The 13315-nt window shown below is 43.6% G+C and overlaps 1 protein-coding gene across 1 annotated transcript in view; it reads left to right on the top strand.

The window, feature by feature from the left end:
- LRP6 (LDL receptor related protein 6) overlaps positions 1-13315 on the top strand; it is a 1212873-nt gene that overhangs the window by 722790 nt on the left and 476768 nt on the right. Inside the window, exon 12 of the mRNA XM_078673499.1 lies at positions 9949-10275. Coding sequence (XP_078529625.1) covers positions 9949-10275 — 327 coding nt within the window. The remainder of the gene's footprint in view (positions 1-9948; positions 10276-13315) is intronic.

The following is a 13315-nucleotide window of genomic DNA, read 5'->3' as shown; positions in this document are numbered from 1 at the left end:
TGAAGCGTGGACTAACCTGTATTTGAAAAGGTTGAAAAACGCAGCGAACGCGGCTTCCGACTTATTTTCTTTTGTAAGGTTGCTACATTGTGGCCATTATTCAAACGGAGTTCCGATCATGTGATCGACTATAACTGACTACAGACTAAATGTCGTGCATTCTCTCAAATGTTATCAGCACACTGGTTTAGGCAAAGAACATTCGGTTGTTTCATATTTGTGTTTATGTGGTGTGTGATAAGGTAGTAATAAATGCTGAAAATAGGATAAAAAAGGGAAAAAAAGTGGTGTGACTCTCTGCTGCCAGTATCGAACCCTCTCATGGTAAAAGAGTGTCCGGTAAACGTATGAGTGAGTGCGGTGAGCTATATTGTGACCTAGTGGGTGAATGTGTTATATCATGATGCAGTGAAACTTAAAACATACAGTAGTACCAAAACACGACATTGAAGCAAATTAACAATATAATTTCTATAGGTAGCATGAGAATTCGATTCTTTCATTTAATCCAAAAGGTTTCTGGGTACATAATCTGTAAATCCATGCGTTCTCTCTTTGAAGTAGGTGTTTGGTATTGTCTCTGCCTTCTATTTTTTTAATGTTCTCTAGAACCAGAAACTTAAGTTGAGCAATACTGTGTTTAAACTCCATGAAGTGTGTCGCCACTGTCGATTTGGTACTCTTTAGGCGTATGTTTGATTTGTGTTCAGTTATTCTTGTTTTGATTCGTCGTTCCGTCTTACCAATGTACATTTTGCCACATGGGCACTTCAGAGCATATATTACATTTGTCGAATCGCACGTGGCATTAACCTTTAGTTTGATTTCCTGACCTTTCATCGGATGGTTAATTTTGTTACCTTTGATGATGTTATTGCACTGTCCACAGTTGTGGCATGGTTTAGTTCCATTGTAGATTTCAATGGCGGACGTTTGTGGTTGAATCATTTCTCCCAAATTTTTTGTCCTGGTAAAAGCAAAAAGAGGTGGATCTTTAAAACAGTTGTTAAAGTCTGGTTCCAGGGTGAGCATTTGCCAATGTTTTAGTATGGTTCTTTTGAATCTCTGGCTCGATGTTGAGTATTTGGATATGGCAACTATCCTGGTTTGTTGTTTTAGTTTGCTTGTTTGTAGTAGTGAGTTTCTGTCTCTCTGTTCTAGTTTTTGTTTGGACTCATTCAGGATATGATCTGGGTAACCCCTTAGTTTAAATTTCTTTTCCATTTCACTTATTCTTTGTTGTGATACGGTGGGTTCTGATACGATTCTTTTTATTCTGGCCATTTGGGAAAAAGGTAGAAATTTTTTAAGGTTGTGCTCATGAAAACTGCTATAGTGGAGCATGTTGTTGCGATCCGTACTTTTGATATGTAGGTCAGTTTCAAGTCCTTTCAATGTGCGGTTCACTCTGACGTCTAGAAATGTGATGCTAGTGGTAGACATTTCCCAAGTTAATTGTATTCTCTCATCAACTTGGTTGAAGTTCATAAGAGCCTTATGAAGTTCTTCTTTAGAGCTTGTCCATAATATAAAAATGTCGTCAATATAGCGGATGAATAGTTTCAGATTGTTGCTCCACTCAGGTTTCGACAGTATGTGTTTTTCTTCGTACAACTTCATAAATAGATTCGCATAGACCGGCGCCGCCGAGTTGCCCATGGCGGTCCCTACTAGTTGAAGGTACCAGTTATCCTTATATCTTAAGTAGCTTTGATAAAGGGAGAATAGCATTAGCTCCATCAGGAAGGTTTGAAAGTTCACCTCCAAATCTGTGTTCGTTAGGGCGTTTTCTATTGCTTCTATCCCCATGCTATGGGGTATGCTAGTATATAACGATTTTACGTCTGCTGTACATAGTATTAATTCATCTTCTGGATCAATTTTGATGGTCTCCAACTTCAGTATGAATTCCGTCGTATCCTTTATATATGTTGTCATTTTTGTTACTGAAGGCTGTAAGTATTTGTCTAGTAGTTGTCCTACTGGTTCATGTAGGCTGTTTCTGGTTGATACAATGGGTCTTAGTGGTGGATCCAGTGGGTCCTTGTGAATTTTAGGCACCATATTCAGAATGGGGCTTCTTGGATTATCTTTCAGTAAAAACTTCTTAGTTCTGTCATTTATCACCCCCATTTCGTACGCCTTGTCTATAATGACCTTTAGGTTTTTTGAAAACTCCGTGGTGGGATTTTGTTGAAGTTTCATGTATATGTTGGTGTCATTAATATGTTCCAGTACTTTATGTTCATACTTAGTCCGATCCATTATGACGATAGCGCCACCCTTATCGGCTTTTGTGCAGGTAATTTCCTCGTTTGACAATTTTCTGAGGGTGTCAAGGTCTTTTCGTGTGCTATTCCTATGTCGTTGATGTTTAATCTTAGTCAGATCTTGTTTCACCATCTTTTCAAATATGTCAATCGTCTAGTGGCTGATGGGTGCTTGGAACGAACTTGTAGGGCGTAATCAACTTCATAAGGCTCTTATGAACTTCAACCAAGTTGATGAGAGAATACAATTAACTTGGGAAATGTCTACCACTAGCATCACATTTCTAGACGTCAGAGTGAACCGCACATTGAAAGGACTTGAAACTGACCTACATATCAAAAGTACGGATCGCAACAACATGCTCCACTATAGCAGTTTTTTTCATGAGCACAACCTTAAAAAATGTCTACCTTTTTCCCAAATGGCCAGAATAAAAAGAATCGTATCAGAACCCACCGTATCACAACAAAGAATAAGTGAAATGGAAAAGAAATTCAAACTAAGGGGTTACCCAGATCATATCCTGAATGAGTCCAAACGAAAACTAGAACAGAGAGACAGAAACTCACTACTACAAACAAGCAAACTAAAACAACAAACCAGGATAGTTGCCATATCCAAATACTCAACATCGAGCCAGAGATTCAAAAGAACCATACTAAAACATTGGCAAATGCTCACCCTGGAACCAGACTTTAACAACTGTTTTAAAGATCCACCTCTTTTTGCTTTTACCAGGACAAAAAATTTGGGAGAAATGATTCAACCACAAACATCCGCCATTGAAATCTACAATGGAACTAAACCATGCCACAACTGTGGACATTGCAATAACATCATCAAAGGTAACAAAATTAACCATCCGATGAAAGGTCAGGAAATCAAACTAAAGGTTAATGCCACGTGCGATTCGACAAATGTAATATATGCTCTGAAGTGCCCATGTGGCAAAATGTACATTGGTAAGACGGAACGACGAATCAAAACAAGAATAACTGAACACAAATCAAACATACGCCTAAAGAGTACCAAATCGACAGTGGCGACACACTTCATGGAGTTTAAACACAGTATTGCTCAACTTAAGTTTCTGGTTCTAGAGAACATTAAAAAAATAGAAGGCAGAGACAATACCAAACACCTACTTCAAAGAGAGAACACATGGATTTACAGATTATGTACCCAGAAACCTTTTGGATTAAATGAAAGAATCGAATTCTCATGCTACCTATAGAAATTATATTGTTAATTTGCTTCAATGTCGTGTTTTGGTACTACTGTATGTTTTAAGTTTCACTGCATCATGATATAACACATTCACCCACTAGGTCACGATATAGCTCACCGCACTCACTCATACGTTTACCGGACACTCTTTTACCATGAGAGGGTTCGATACTGGTAGCAGAGAGTCACACCACTTTTTTTCCTTTTTTATCCTTTTTTCAGCATTTATTACTACCTTATCACACACCACATAAACACAAATATGAAACAACCGAATGTTCTTTGCCTAAACCAGTGTGCTGATAACATTTGAGAGAATGCACGACATTTAGTCTGTCGTCAGTTATAGTCGATCACATGATCGGAACTCCGTTTGAATAATGGCCACAATGTAGCAACCTTACAAAAGAAAATAAGTCGGAAGCCGCGTTCGCAGCGTTTTTCAACCTTTTCAAATACAGGTTAGTCCACGCTTCAACCGTTACGCTACTAAAACTAACGACATCACTGAACTGAATTCTTTGAGATACTCATAATTACACACTGTTTTTCTAGAGTTCGATATGACACACACATCGACCAGAAAGAAATAAGGGCATGTAAGTTACCACCATTTTTTGTATAATGTTTTCTTTTAGAAACTGTAAACCGTATGCTTTGCATAATCCACGCATTATCATTTTCAGTCAAAACTGTAATTGTTTTGGTTATATTTTTCAAAATGTATGCTATAAGACGAATGGTAATATGAAGTTCATAGACAAACATTTTACTTTCCATTTTTGCAGTGTTATTCCCTGATGAAGGGCTCAAAACATAGCCCGAAATGCATTGGATTTTCTATATAATAACGATGCCTTCATGATGAACTTTCAAGTATATGAATTTGAATATACAACAAATATGATGAATATTTACGAATAAAAGAAAATTTAAAAATTATTTACTAGTGTGGAATCCTCTATAGGGTAGAGGAGACAAGAGTGTTCCCGAGGGGATGGTCCCAGTGACCCACTGGCATCACATATATTCCGTGATCTCACAGAACATCACGCTCGTGGTAGAACACCTTCCAGGAGTATGCAACACGAAGGCAGATACGCTAAGCCGCCTGAGGGCAGTCTCACACGAGTGGGAACTGGACAACACAGTGGTCAAGGACATCTTCTCCCGTTGGGGAACCCCAGCGATCGACCTGTTTGCAACACCGAGGAACAAGAAATGCCGGTGTTATGCGAGCAGGGAACACCATCGAGGGTCGCTGGGGAATGCCCTTTTGATGTCTTGGTCAGGCGCATTTGTTTACGCCTTTCCGCCATTTCCCCTGATTCCTCGAGTCCTCAAGAAGCTCAAGTTGGACAAGTGCAGGATGATACTAATAGCGCCTGCCTGGGCTCGCCAGTTCTGGTACACGGAGTTGCTTCTTCTATCGGAAAAGCGGCCCATTCATCTGCACCCCAACCAGACCCTTCTATCAATGTACAACGGCCAGGTTCTCCACCCGAACCCGAGCTCACTTCAGTTGACAGCTTGGCTCCTGAACACAGAGAGTTTAAGGATTTAGACATTTCAGAAGAATGCAGGAACATTTTGGCACAGGCACGAGCTCCTAGCACTAATAAGACATATAGAGCGAAATGGAAGAGGTTCTATTTATGGTGCCAGAGAGAAGGAGTGCATCCATTCTCATCAGCTCCGCATCAACTCTTGCCATACATTCTATCTTTGGCACAGGCAGGTCTGGCTCATGCTTCCATCAAGGTCCACTTGGCAGCTATTTCCAGGTATAGAAGAACAAGATCGGGCCCTTCTCTACTATCAGCAAGGATAATAAAGCAATTCCTGAAAGGACTGTTTAGAGTTTTTCCGCCAGTTCGGCCCCCACCTCCGGTTTGGCACTTGAATGTGGTCCTGGCTCAACTGATGAGATCGCCATTTGAGCCAATACATAGGGCGGACCTGAAGTTCCTATCATGGAAAGTGGCGCTTCTTCTGGCACTCACATCTGCAAGGAGAGTAGGAGAACTTCAGGCTTTAACTATCAAAGAACCTTTCTTGCAGTTCAAGAATGATACATTGATCCTACGAATGAACCCCAAGTTCATTCCGAAGGTACCGACAGACTTTCATCTTAATGAACCGGTGGTTCTGAATTCTTTTTTTCCTCGGCCTTCAACTCAGGCTGAGAGGACACTTCATTCTCTGGACATTCAGAGATGTCTGAAATTTTATCTGCAACGCACAGCTGGATTTCGGAAGACGCCCCAGCTGTTTGTGGCTTTCGGAGCCCCAAGAAAAGGATTTCCTTTGTCAAAGCAGGGAATTTCCAGATGGGTATCGAGTGCGATCCGTTTCTGCCACCAGGCGGCAGGCAAGCCGTTGGAAGGACAGGTGAAGGCGCACTCCACAAGATCGATCTCATCGTCAACAGCGCTGTTTGCTGGAGTATCGATAAAGGATATTTGCAGAGCGGCCACCTGGAGCAGTACTCACTCATTCACGAGGCACTACTGCCTGGAGGCCGCTGCAAAGGGGGATTCGGCTGTTGGACAAGCAGTCCTGAGAAATCTCTTCCAGTAAGAGGTGAGCTTTCCTCTCTTCCCTCCTCCTGTTTTTTCAAACATTTTGTTTATTATGCTATGGTTACTGATTTATAGTTGTTATAATGTATAATATCATTGGTTTATAATGGTTCTATAACTATGCACGAAATGTTTGAGGTATGCTAACTGCTATCTACTCTGATACAAGCAATGGGAATCTATGAAAGTTCCAATACTGGAGTAAGAAACAAGTTACTTACCTGTAACTTTAGTTCTCCAGTATTGGTAACTTTCATAGATTCCCATGCGCCCACTCGCCTCCCCTGGGAAAGCTCACTTCTGGGCTAGGTGATTATGTGGCAAAGCAACGGCTACGAAAATCTGAGGCTCTGAGCTTTCTCAGGAAGGTTCCACAGGGTGAGGCTAATTTGATTGGTTGCTAATGTGAGTTTGGGTCTTTTTACATAAGGACACCTATAGCCTACAAAATATAATGAGGCCTAGGCCTAATTTTTTACTTTTTACACCTATGAGGGTGTATTTACCTAAGTATATATTTATTATTACCGAGGCTCCCAGTCCGACGACGGGGAATGATACAAGCAATGGGAATCTATGAAAGTTACCAATACTGGAGAACTAAAGTTACAGGTAAGTAACTTGTTTCTTATGCAGCACAATATCCTTGGTGCAACAACATCAACTGTTGCATGGCTAAACACTTATAAGGTCCCAAAGGTGAGACCTATTGGCTATGCCAATGCTTGTTAATGTTTGTTAATCACCCCTACAGCGGGGATATCGAGTCTTAAGATAGGGTGCAGCATATTTGAAAAGTAGAACTTGTTTAACATGTTCTAGAGGTAAACACCCACAATTGTCTTTTTTACGGAGAGAGGCTGGCAGCACCGTTGGCAAATACAAAGTTTGTTGCTTAAGCACACAGCTGTGCTAACTTGTGAATTGGGCTACCAAAGTTGGTACTTTAAGGTATCAAACATTAAGCTGGACTAGATGCCCAAGTCGAAATTTATGTAACTTGTTACCCAGTTTTCCGGTGGCCATTTACTGGGTCTGACCACTAGACAGCCTTTTACCCGCCTGGGAAGACATTTTAATGGCTCCCAGGACAGGTAACAATAGAGGCCTAACCACTGGATGTGGTGTCACCTCCTCTTGTAAGGAAGCCACAGAGTGTTGGCCCAAAAGGAGAGCTTCAAATGGGAAGCTACCTTTGTATGGTAAATGGTTAACACACTAGAGAGGTGCTGCTGTATTGTTCGGGTAGACTGGTTGGCTTCAGGGATAGAGGGGAAACACTGCCAAATCGATTTTTCCATGGGCCTGTAGCACACAGGTAGCAACACCTCTAGGGTAGGCTACCAAGCTCCACACCCCAAGAGAGGAGTGCACAACATCTTTGGAGTTGGCACAATAGTGCTCTTTGGGATAGCCAGATGCCCCACTTCACAAGAAGTGGTCATCAGGTGGGAGACAACCTGGTAGCCCATTGGCTAATGATGGAGACCTCCCCTGAGGGGACTTTTGGGCATAAAATGGCACCCTTGGCACCATTCAGATCTAGTTTGACTGGAGAAAAGGACCAAAGGAGGACTGCCCTGGTGACCCTGGAACCGCCGCAGAAAAGGTTGTACCAAAGTTGGACTGCTGCTGCTTCTTTTACTATCGAAGGAAAGGACTGTGTATGCTGTGTCCTTCTCATGGAGAAGTCGTCTCCCTAGCCCTGTCTGAAGCGAGACACCAAGAGTCAATTAGCAGACTTCTTGTTCGCAGCACATGGCCATAAAAGCTGAAGACTGAAGAAGCCTGCTTGGACGAGTTGGTAGCCCAGGTCCACAGATGGCTAGTCCTCCCAGCTATGCAGCCCAAGAGAGCTGGACCTGGTGCTCAAAGGTTGTACCCAGATCTACTAGACCCGGGAGATGGAGAGCCTTTGGAGCACAGTGTAGTTGCCTAGAAGGAGAGATACTACCCAAAGAAAGAAACCTTGTCAGTTGACTGGTAGCCCAGTAGCAACTGGACTTCGGCTGACCCATAGAGGACTTTGATGGATTTCACCCCCTCGGCAAGAATCACCTCACCCGACCGTGGACTGAGTAGGAGACCCAGGAAGATCCCGTAGACTGCACATAATCTTCAACATCCTTGAGCATCTTTAGCATCCTGTATCCCATGCATCAACCACTTTGTAGAGGTCAATGGCAAGGAGCCACTGACATTGGAATCGGACTGAAGACTACTTTTCTTGAGGAGGTAACTGTTTCTTTGGACCTTGCTTGTCCCCTTCATTGGCTCCCTAGCGGAGTTGGTCGCCCAAAGTAACTCGAAGTAACTACATTCAAACTTGTGAAAGTTTTTCTTGAAACATTTTTAAATGTAAAATTCGTTGAATTTCCAATGTCCGCGGTTAAGTGAGAAGTTCTTATTTATTGTTTCTTGGAGAATCAATAGCTTCAGAACCCTCTGGTGGATCTTTTTTGTTAAGTGCCCATAAATTCATGAAAATATGCTCCATTTTAATAAATTTGTGTCAGATTTCTTGAGTGAGTTTCTTTCTTCAATTGTTTTTGTGCGTTTTAATTGCTTGTTCCTTTGTGTAGGCCTGACTGCTCAGAGCCACATCTACCCAGGGTTGATCTAAGGTTTAACAAACGAAACCTAACTGGTCTTAAAGGGTTGGTAGTGTGTTGCACGGTGAGGTCACACAACCACACCATATAATTCACTCCATTCCCTCACATCCGCTACGATTAAAGCCATGTCCATCAGAGAAGAGCCTTCTTATTTAAAGGCCTACATTTGTGGCTGCATGCTAATTGTAGTAAGAGTGAAATGCTGAGGGAGTTAGGAGAACCCAGAATATTGGAGCAGAAGTTAATGGAGTGACTGGGCAGTGAGAAAGACCCTAAATTGAAAAACCTGTGTGCTTGCTCTTGTTGAGATAAGACCTATTGGACTGACTCCATTCACCCAGTGCTACATCTAACTTGTATTAAAGCTTTTTCTGACTAAACATCACAAGCCTTACTTAGTATGGATTCCTATTAACACCTTCGCTGAACGTTCCGCGCTGGTGTTATTGCGCGGGCGGGGCTGGAACGTTCAACGGACGTGCACAGCACTACCGAGGTAGTGCACGCGACGTCCGCTGAAGTGCGCCACACTTAAGGGGTTAACAGATACAAATATATTGCCAAAGTGGCACCTTTCTTGCACACATTAATCGATAGGGCCTCTTGGGGCTGCACAAGGATTCTGTTTAATAATTACCTAGCATTTTTTTAAACCTATTTTATGTGAAATATTTCAGACACACTGTTCCACACTTGGAAGATATTTCTGTATATGAGATGTTGAAAGTCCAGATTACGAAACTGCATAATGCCCTTCAGTAGGCATTGTAGGTGGCCCTCCATATAATCTAAAGTTCCTCTATGAATCTCTCTGTAAACGAAAGCTGAGGTTTCTGAGCAGACCTGTGTACAGCATCAGTCTGTAATATAGGCAGGTCATGTAAGTGGTAAGCCAGAGCTCTTTGATGGTATGTAATCAAGAAGCAAGGCAGTAGTTTTATGTTTTGGTATGCATAATCCTAATTGAATCAGCAGGCTTGATGTCTAGTAAGTGCTGTATAGTCACAAGCAGCGGTAGAGTCTTAGTTTATGTAAGGTGATAGGCAGAGCTTGCTTCTTAAACAGGAATGCAGAACATAGCAGCAGCGTGCAGATGGATTAATGGCAGATGTTGGCTGATTTATTTGCCTAGCTGATAAGTATCGAAGAATTTTTCTGCGGAAGTATTAAACACATGTTTTTCAGTATCATAAAAAAAATCTTTCTGCCTCGCTTATCTTAACCCATTTTTTTCATATTTTTTATGAAACTAGGTCTTGATCGCGACGTGATAGCCGATGACCTGCCGCATCCCTTCGGTTTGACTCAGTACCATGATTACATCTATTGGACAGACTGGAGCCGGCGTAGCATTGAGCGTGCCAACAAGACTAGTGGCCAAAACCGCACTATCATCCAGGCCCATTTGGACTATGTGATGGATATCCTAGTTTTCCACTCTTCCCGGCAGGCTGGATGGAACGAGTGTGTCTCCAGCAATGGGCACTGCTCCCACCTCTGCTTGGCAGTGCCTGTCAGTGGTTATGTCTGTGGATGCCCAGCTCATTACTCTCTTAATGCTGATAACAAGACTTGCAGTGGTAAGCACAGTACTTGGTGTTCATTGGTTTGGCAGTGTATGTAATGAGTACAATGTACACAATTTGATATTTGCTGAAGAGGGATGTATAAGGATGTTTGCTATTCTTTCAGTGAGCTATTTAAAGCATAGTTTGCCTGATGTGAGGATTACTGTCCTGTTTAGCCTCTCGCGTTGTGCTTTCTAAATCCAATGAAATACCACATTCCAGTACACAAATCAACAGTATCATAGTAGATGGCTTGGTTTCCAGCTACAACCACAAAATGTTTTAATAGAAACAAAACCTGCACAGTTCTATTAGCCTCGTCTTTGTGCTTTTTATTTGCCCACTTTGCCTCCTAGTATCGTAGGTGAGTGCATCAAAAATAATATTGCCAAAAGGCGATAATGTTTATTTATAATGGTGTTCTAGTGTACTGTAGTAGTATGTCAGCAACCTTTTGGTAGTAGTGCCTATGAGAAAGTGCCTCTTTTGACATGGTTAGTCCCCCACTTTGTGCCTGGAAAATGATGTAGTTTTGAATGCAAGTGCACAGGGTGCCTGCCATCCACGTCCCCTGTAAATTGATACTTGTATAGCGCACTACTCACCCGCAAGGGTATCAAGGTGCCTTCCCTAAAACTGTACCACGATCTGCACCACATCAGATAATCCTGTAAGTCCCTGTTAATTGGTACCCCTGGTACCTAGGGCATTGGGACTGAAGAGGGGCCCCTAGCGACTCCTCACCAAGACCATGCACACTGCCTTGTTGTAAATAATTTTGTCCACCCTAAGCGTGGAAGGGTATACTCAGACATGAGTCCCTTGCTCATTGCACCATCAGGATTCAAGCAAGCCGGGCCGAAGACGGCTGTAATGCCAGAAACCGGTCCCCGGAAGCTTGTTTCCTTCCCAGTGTAAGAATTGGCTTTTGTAGTTTGGTTTGCCCTGTTCCCATCATGCACTGGGACAGGAACAGACTAATTTGCATACATCCAGGTTCTGAAACTGGGATGGTGCAATGAGCTAAAAAACGGTGTTGGATCTAGCCCTGATCTCTTGACTGGGTGAGAGTATTCTGCTTAATTCAGAGACTCTGTCCCTCACCACCCCTTGTTGTAAATAATTTTGTCCACCCTAAGCGTGGAAGGGTATACTCAGACATGAGTCCCTTGCTCATTGCACCATCAGGATTCAAGCAAGCCGGGCCGAAGACGGCTGTAATGCCAGAAACCGGTCCCCGGAAGCTTGTTTCCTTCCCAGTGTAAGAATTGGCTTTTGTAGTTTGGTTTGCCCTGTTCCCATCATGCACTGGGACAGGAACAGACTAATTTGCATACAGCCAGGTTCTGAAACTGGGATGGTGCAATGAGCTAAAAAACGGTGTTGGATCTAGCCCTGATCTCTTGACTGGGTGAGAGTATTCTGCTTAATTCAGAGACTCTGTCCCTCACCACCCCTTGTTGTAAATAATGCAAACTGCCATGGCAGCCTGAATGCATTGGTGCAGAGAAAAACAACTAAATCGACATGGCACACTGCCTGTGTGCCCTGCAAAGCAGCACTGCCTAAGGTATCCCCTCTAGCAGGATTTACAAGCCCTAGGGCATTGTGCACTATATCTCAGGTTTGGGCGTAGCTGCCTGAGCAGATATGCCCCCACAATATTTAAGTCTATTCTTAATATTGTAAGTACCAAGGGACCCATAGATGATATACAGGCTTGAAATTCTACATCTTGAGTTCCCCAGCACCACTGTGATGGCTTCACTGAACCCAGGAGTGTATGGTGCCAAACAACTGCTCCCAATAAATATACACTGATGCCAGTGTTGTATTTATTATAGATGTACCCAGAGAGCACCTTAGAAATGCCCCGGAATACCTACCAATACTGGTGTGGTATTCGACTAGCTTTAGCCAGCCAGCCACCACCAGACATGTGTCTGGACCCATGAGATGAGAGCCCTTGCTCTCTGAGGCAGATACAAAGCTCATCCTGGGTGAAAGTGTCACACCGCCTCTCCCAGGCAGGCTCAGTGCTCAAGAGGGAAGCTTCAAAGGCCTTGCCTCCTTTGTAATGCGACCAAAGACTCTGCTGCTAACAGCAGATTGCAGTTTCCTGTTCAAACCCCCTCTTTTGGTGAGAGAACCGACAAGAAAGCGAAGTGAGAATAGGAGGTGCAACCCTTTTTGCCAACTTCGCCTCTCAGGTGCTGAAGCCAAAGTGAGGCACATGTTTCAGTGCCCACTTACCCAATCAGGGCTAGGACTATGCCCCCTCCCACAGGGTGATGGCATAATTGAGGGTATTGACACCCCGCTTAAGGGACCCATCAGTTCCTACATGTCACTCCCCTGTAACTAGTATTTAGTTGGCACCCTAAGACCCAGAAGTCAGATTTGTGATGACCCACGAAGCCTGGACACTGAAGACCCGCAACAGCAAGAAAGAAGGACCAGTGACTGACTCTGCACCAACCCTGCAGCCTGTCTGCTGCCTTTCGCCCCTGCTACAAAAGTAGACTCGTCCTACAGGCCTAGTGACCTCCACAATCCTGGAAAGACTGCCTGCCTTCAATAAAGTTCAAGAACTCCTGAGGACAGCCAAGGACTTTTGAGCCCTGCAGAACCGTGAAACCAGACCACTATACCCACCTCTGCACCCAATGCCTCTGGCCCGAGCCCACGTGGCCAACCGGTCATAAGCAGGTTCCCCAGCGGTCCTGAGCCCAAATCTAATGAGGGTTTATCTCTCCTGGGCACGACACAGACACCTGTAGCTTCACCCTGAAGGCCTCCCTAACCAAGACCATCTCTGATAAGCCTTTTCTGACGTCAAAGGCCACCCATGCACCCGAAGGCCTTGTGAAGCTCGACCAACGTGTCCCTAAGTCGCCAAGCATCATTACTTACCTGGGCGGCTGTTGGTTTTCTTCTTTCTGCATCCTGGCCAGAGCGTGCATCCTCTTCCCGAAACCGATCTCTCTTTCTCTGCATTGGCTTGTGTTGGACGTCTGACACTGTTGGCAGTCTGCACCCAGCTGTGCCTATG

This window comes from Lissotriton helveticus, chromosome 1_1 (genome assembly GCF_964261635.1).
Source record: "Lissotriton helveticus chromosome 1_1, aLisHel1.1, whole genome shotgun sequence".
In the NCBI taxonomy this organism is placed as follows: domain Eukaryota; kingdom Metazoa; phylum Chordata; class Amphibia; order Caudata; family Salamandridae; genus Lissotriton; species Lissotriton helveticus.
The sequence above is the reverse complement of the archived record's forward strand: the minus strand, read 5'-3'. Positions and strand labels throughout refer to the sequence as shown.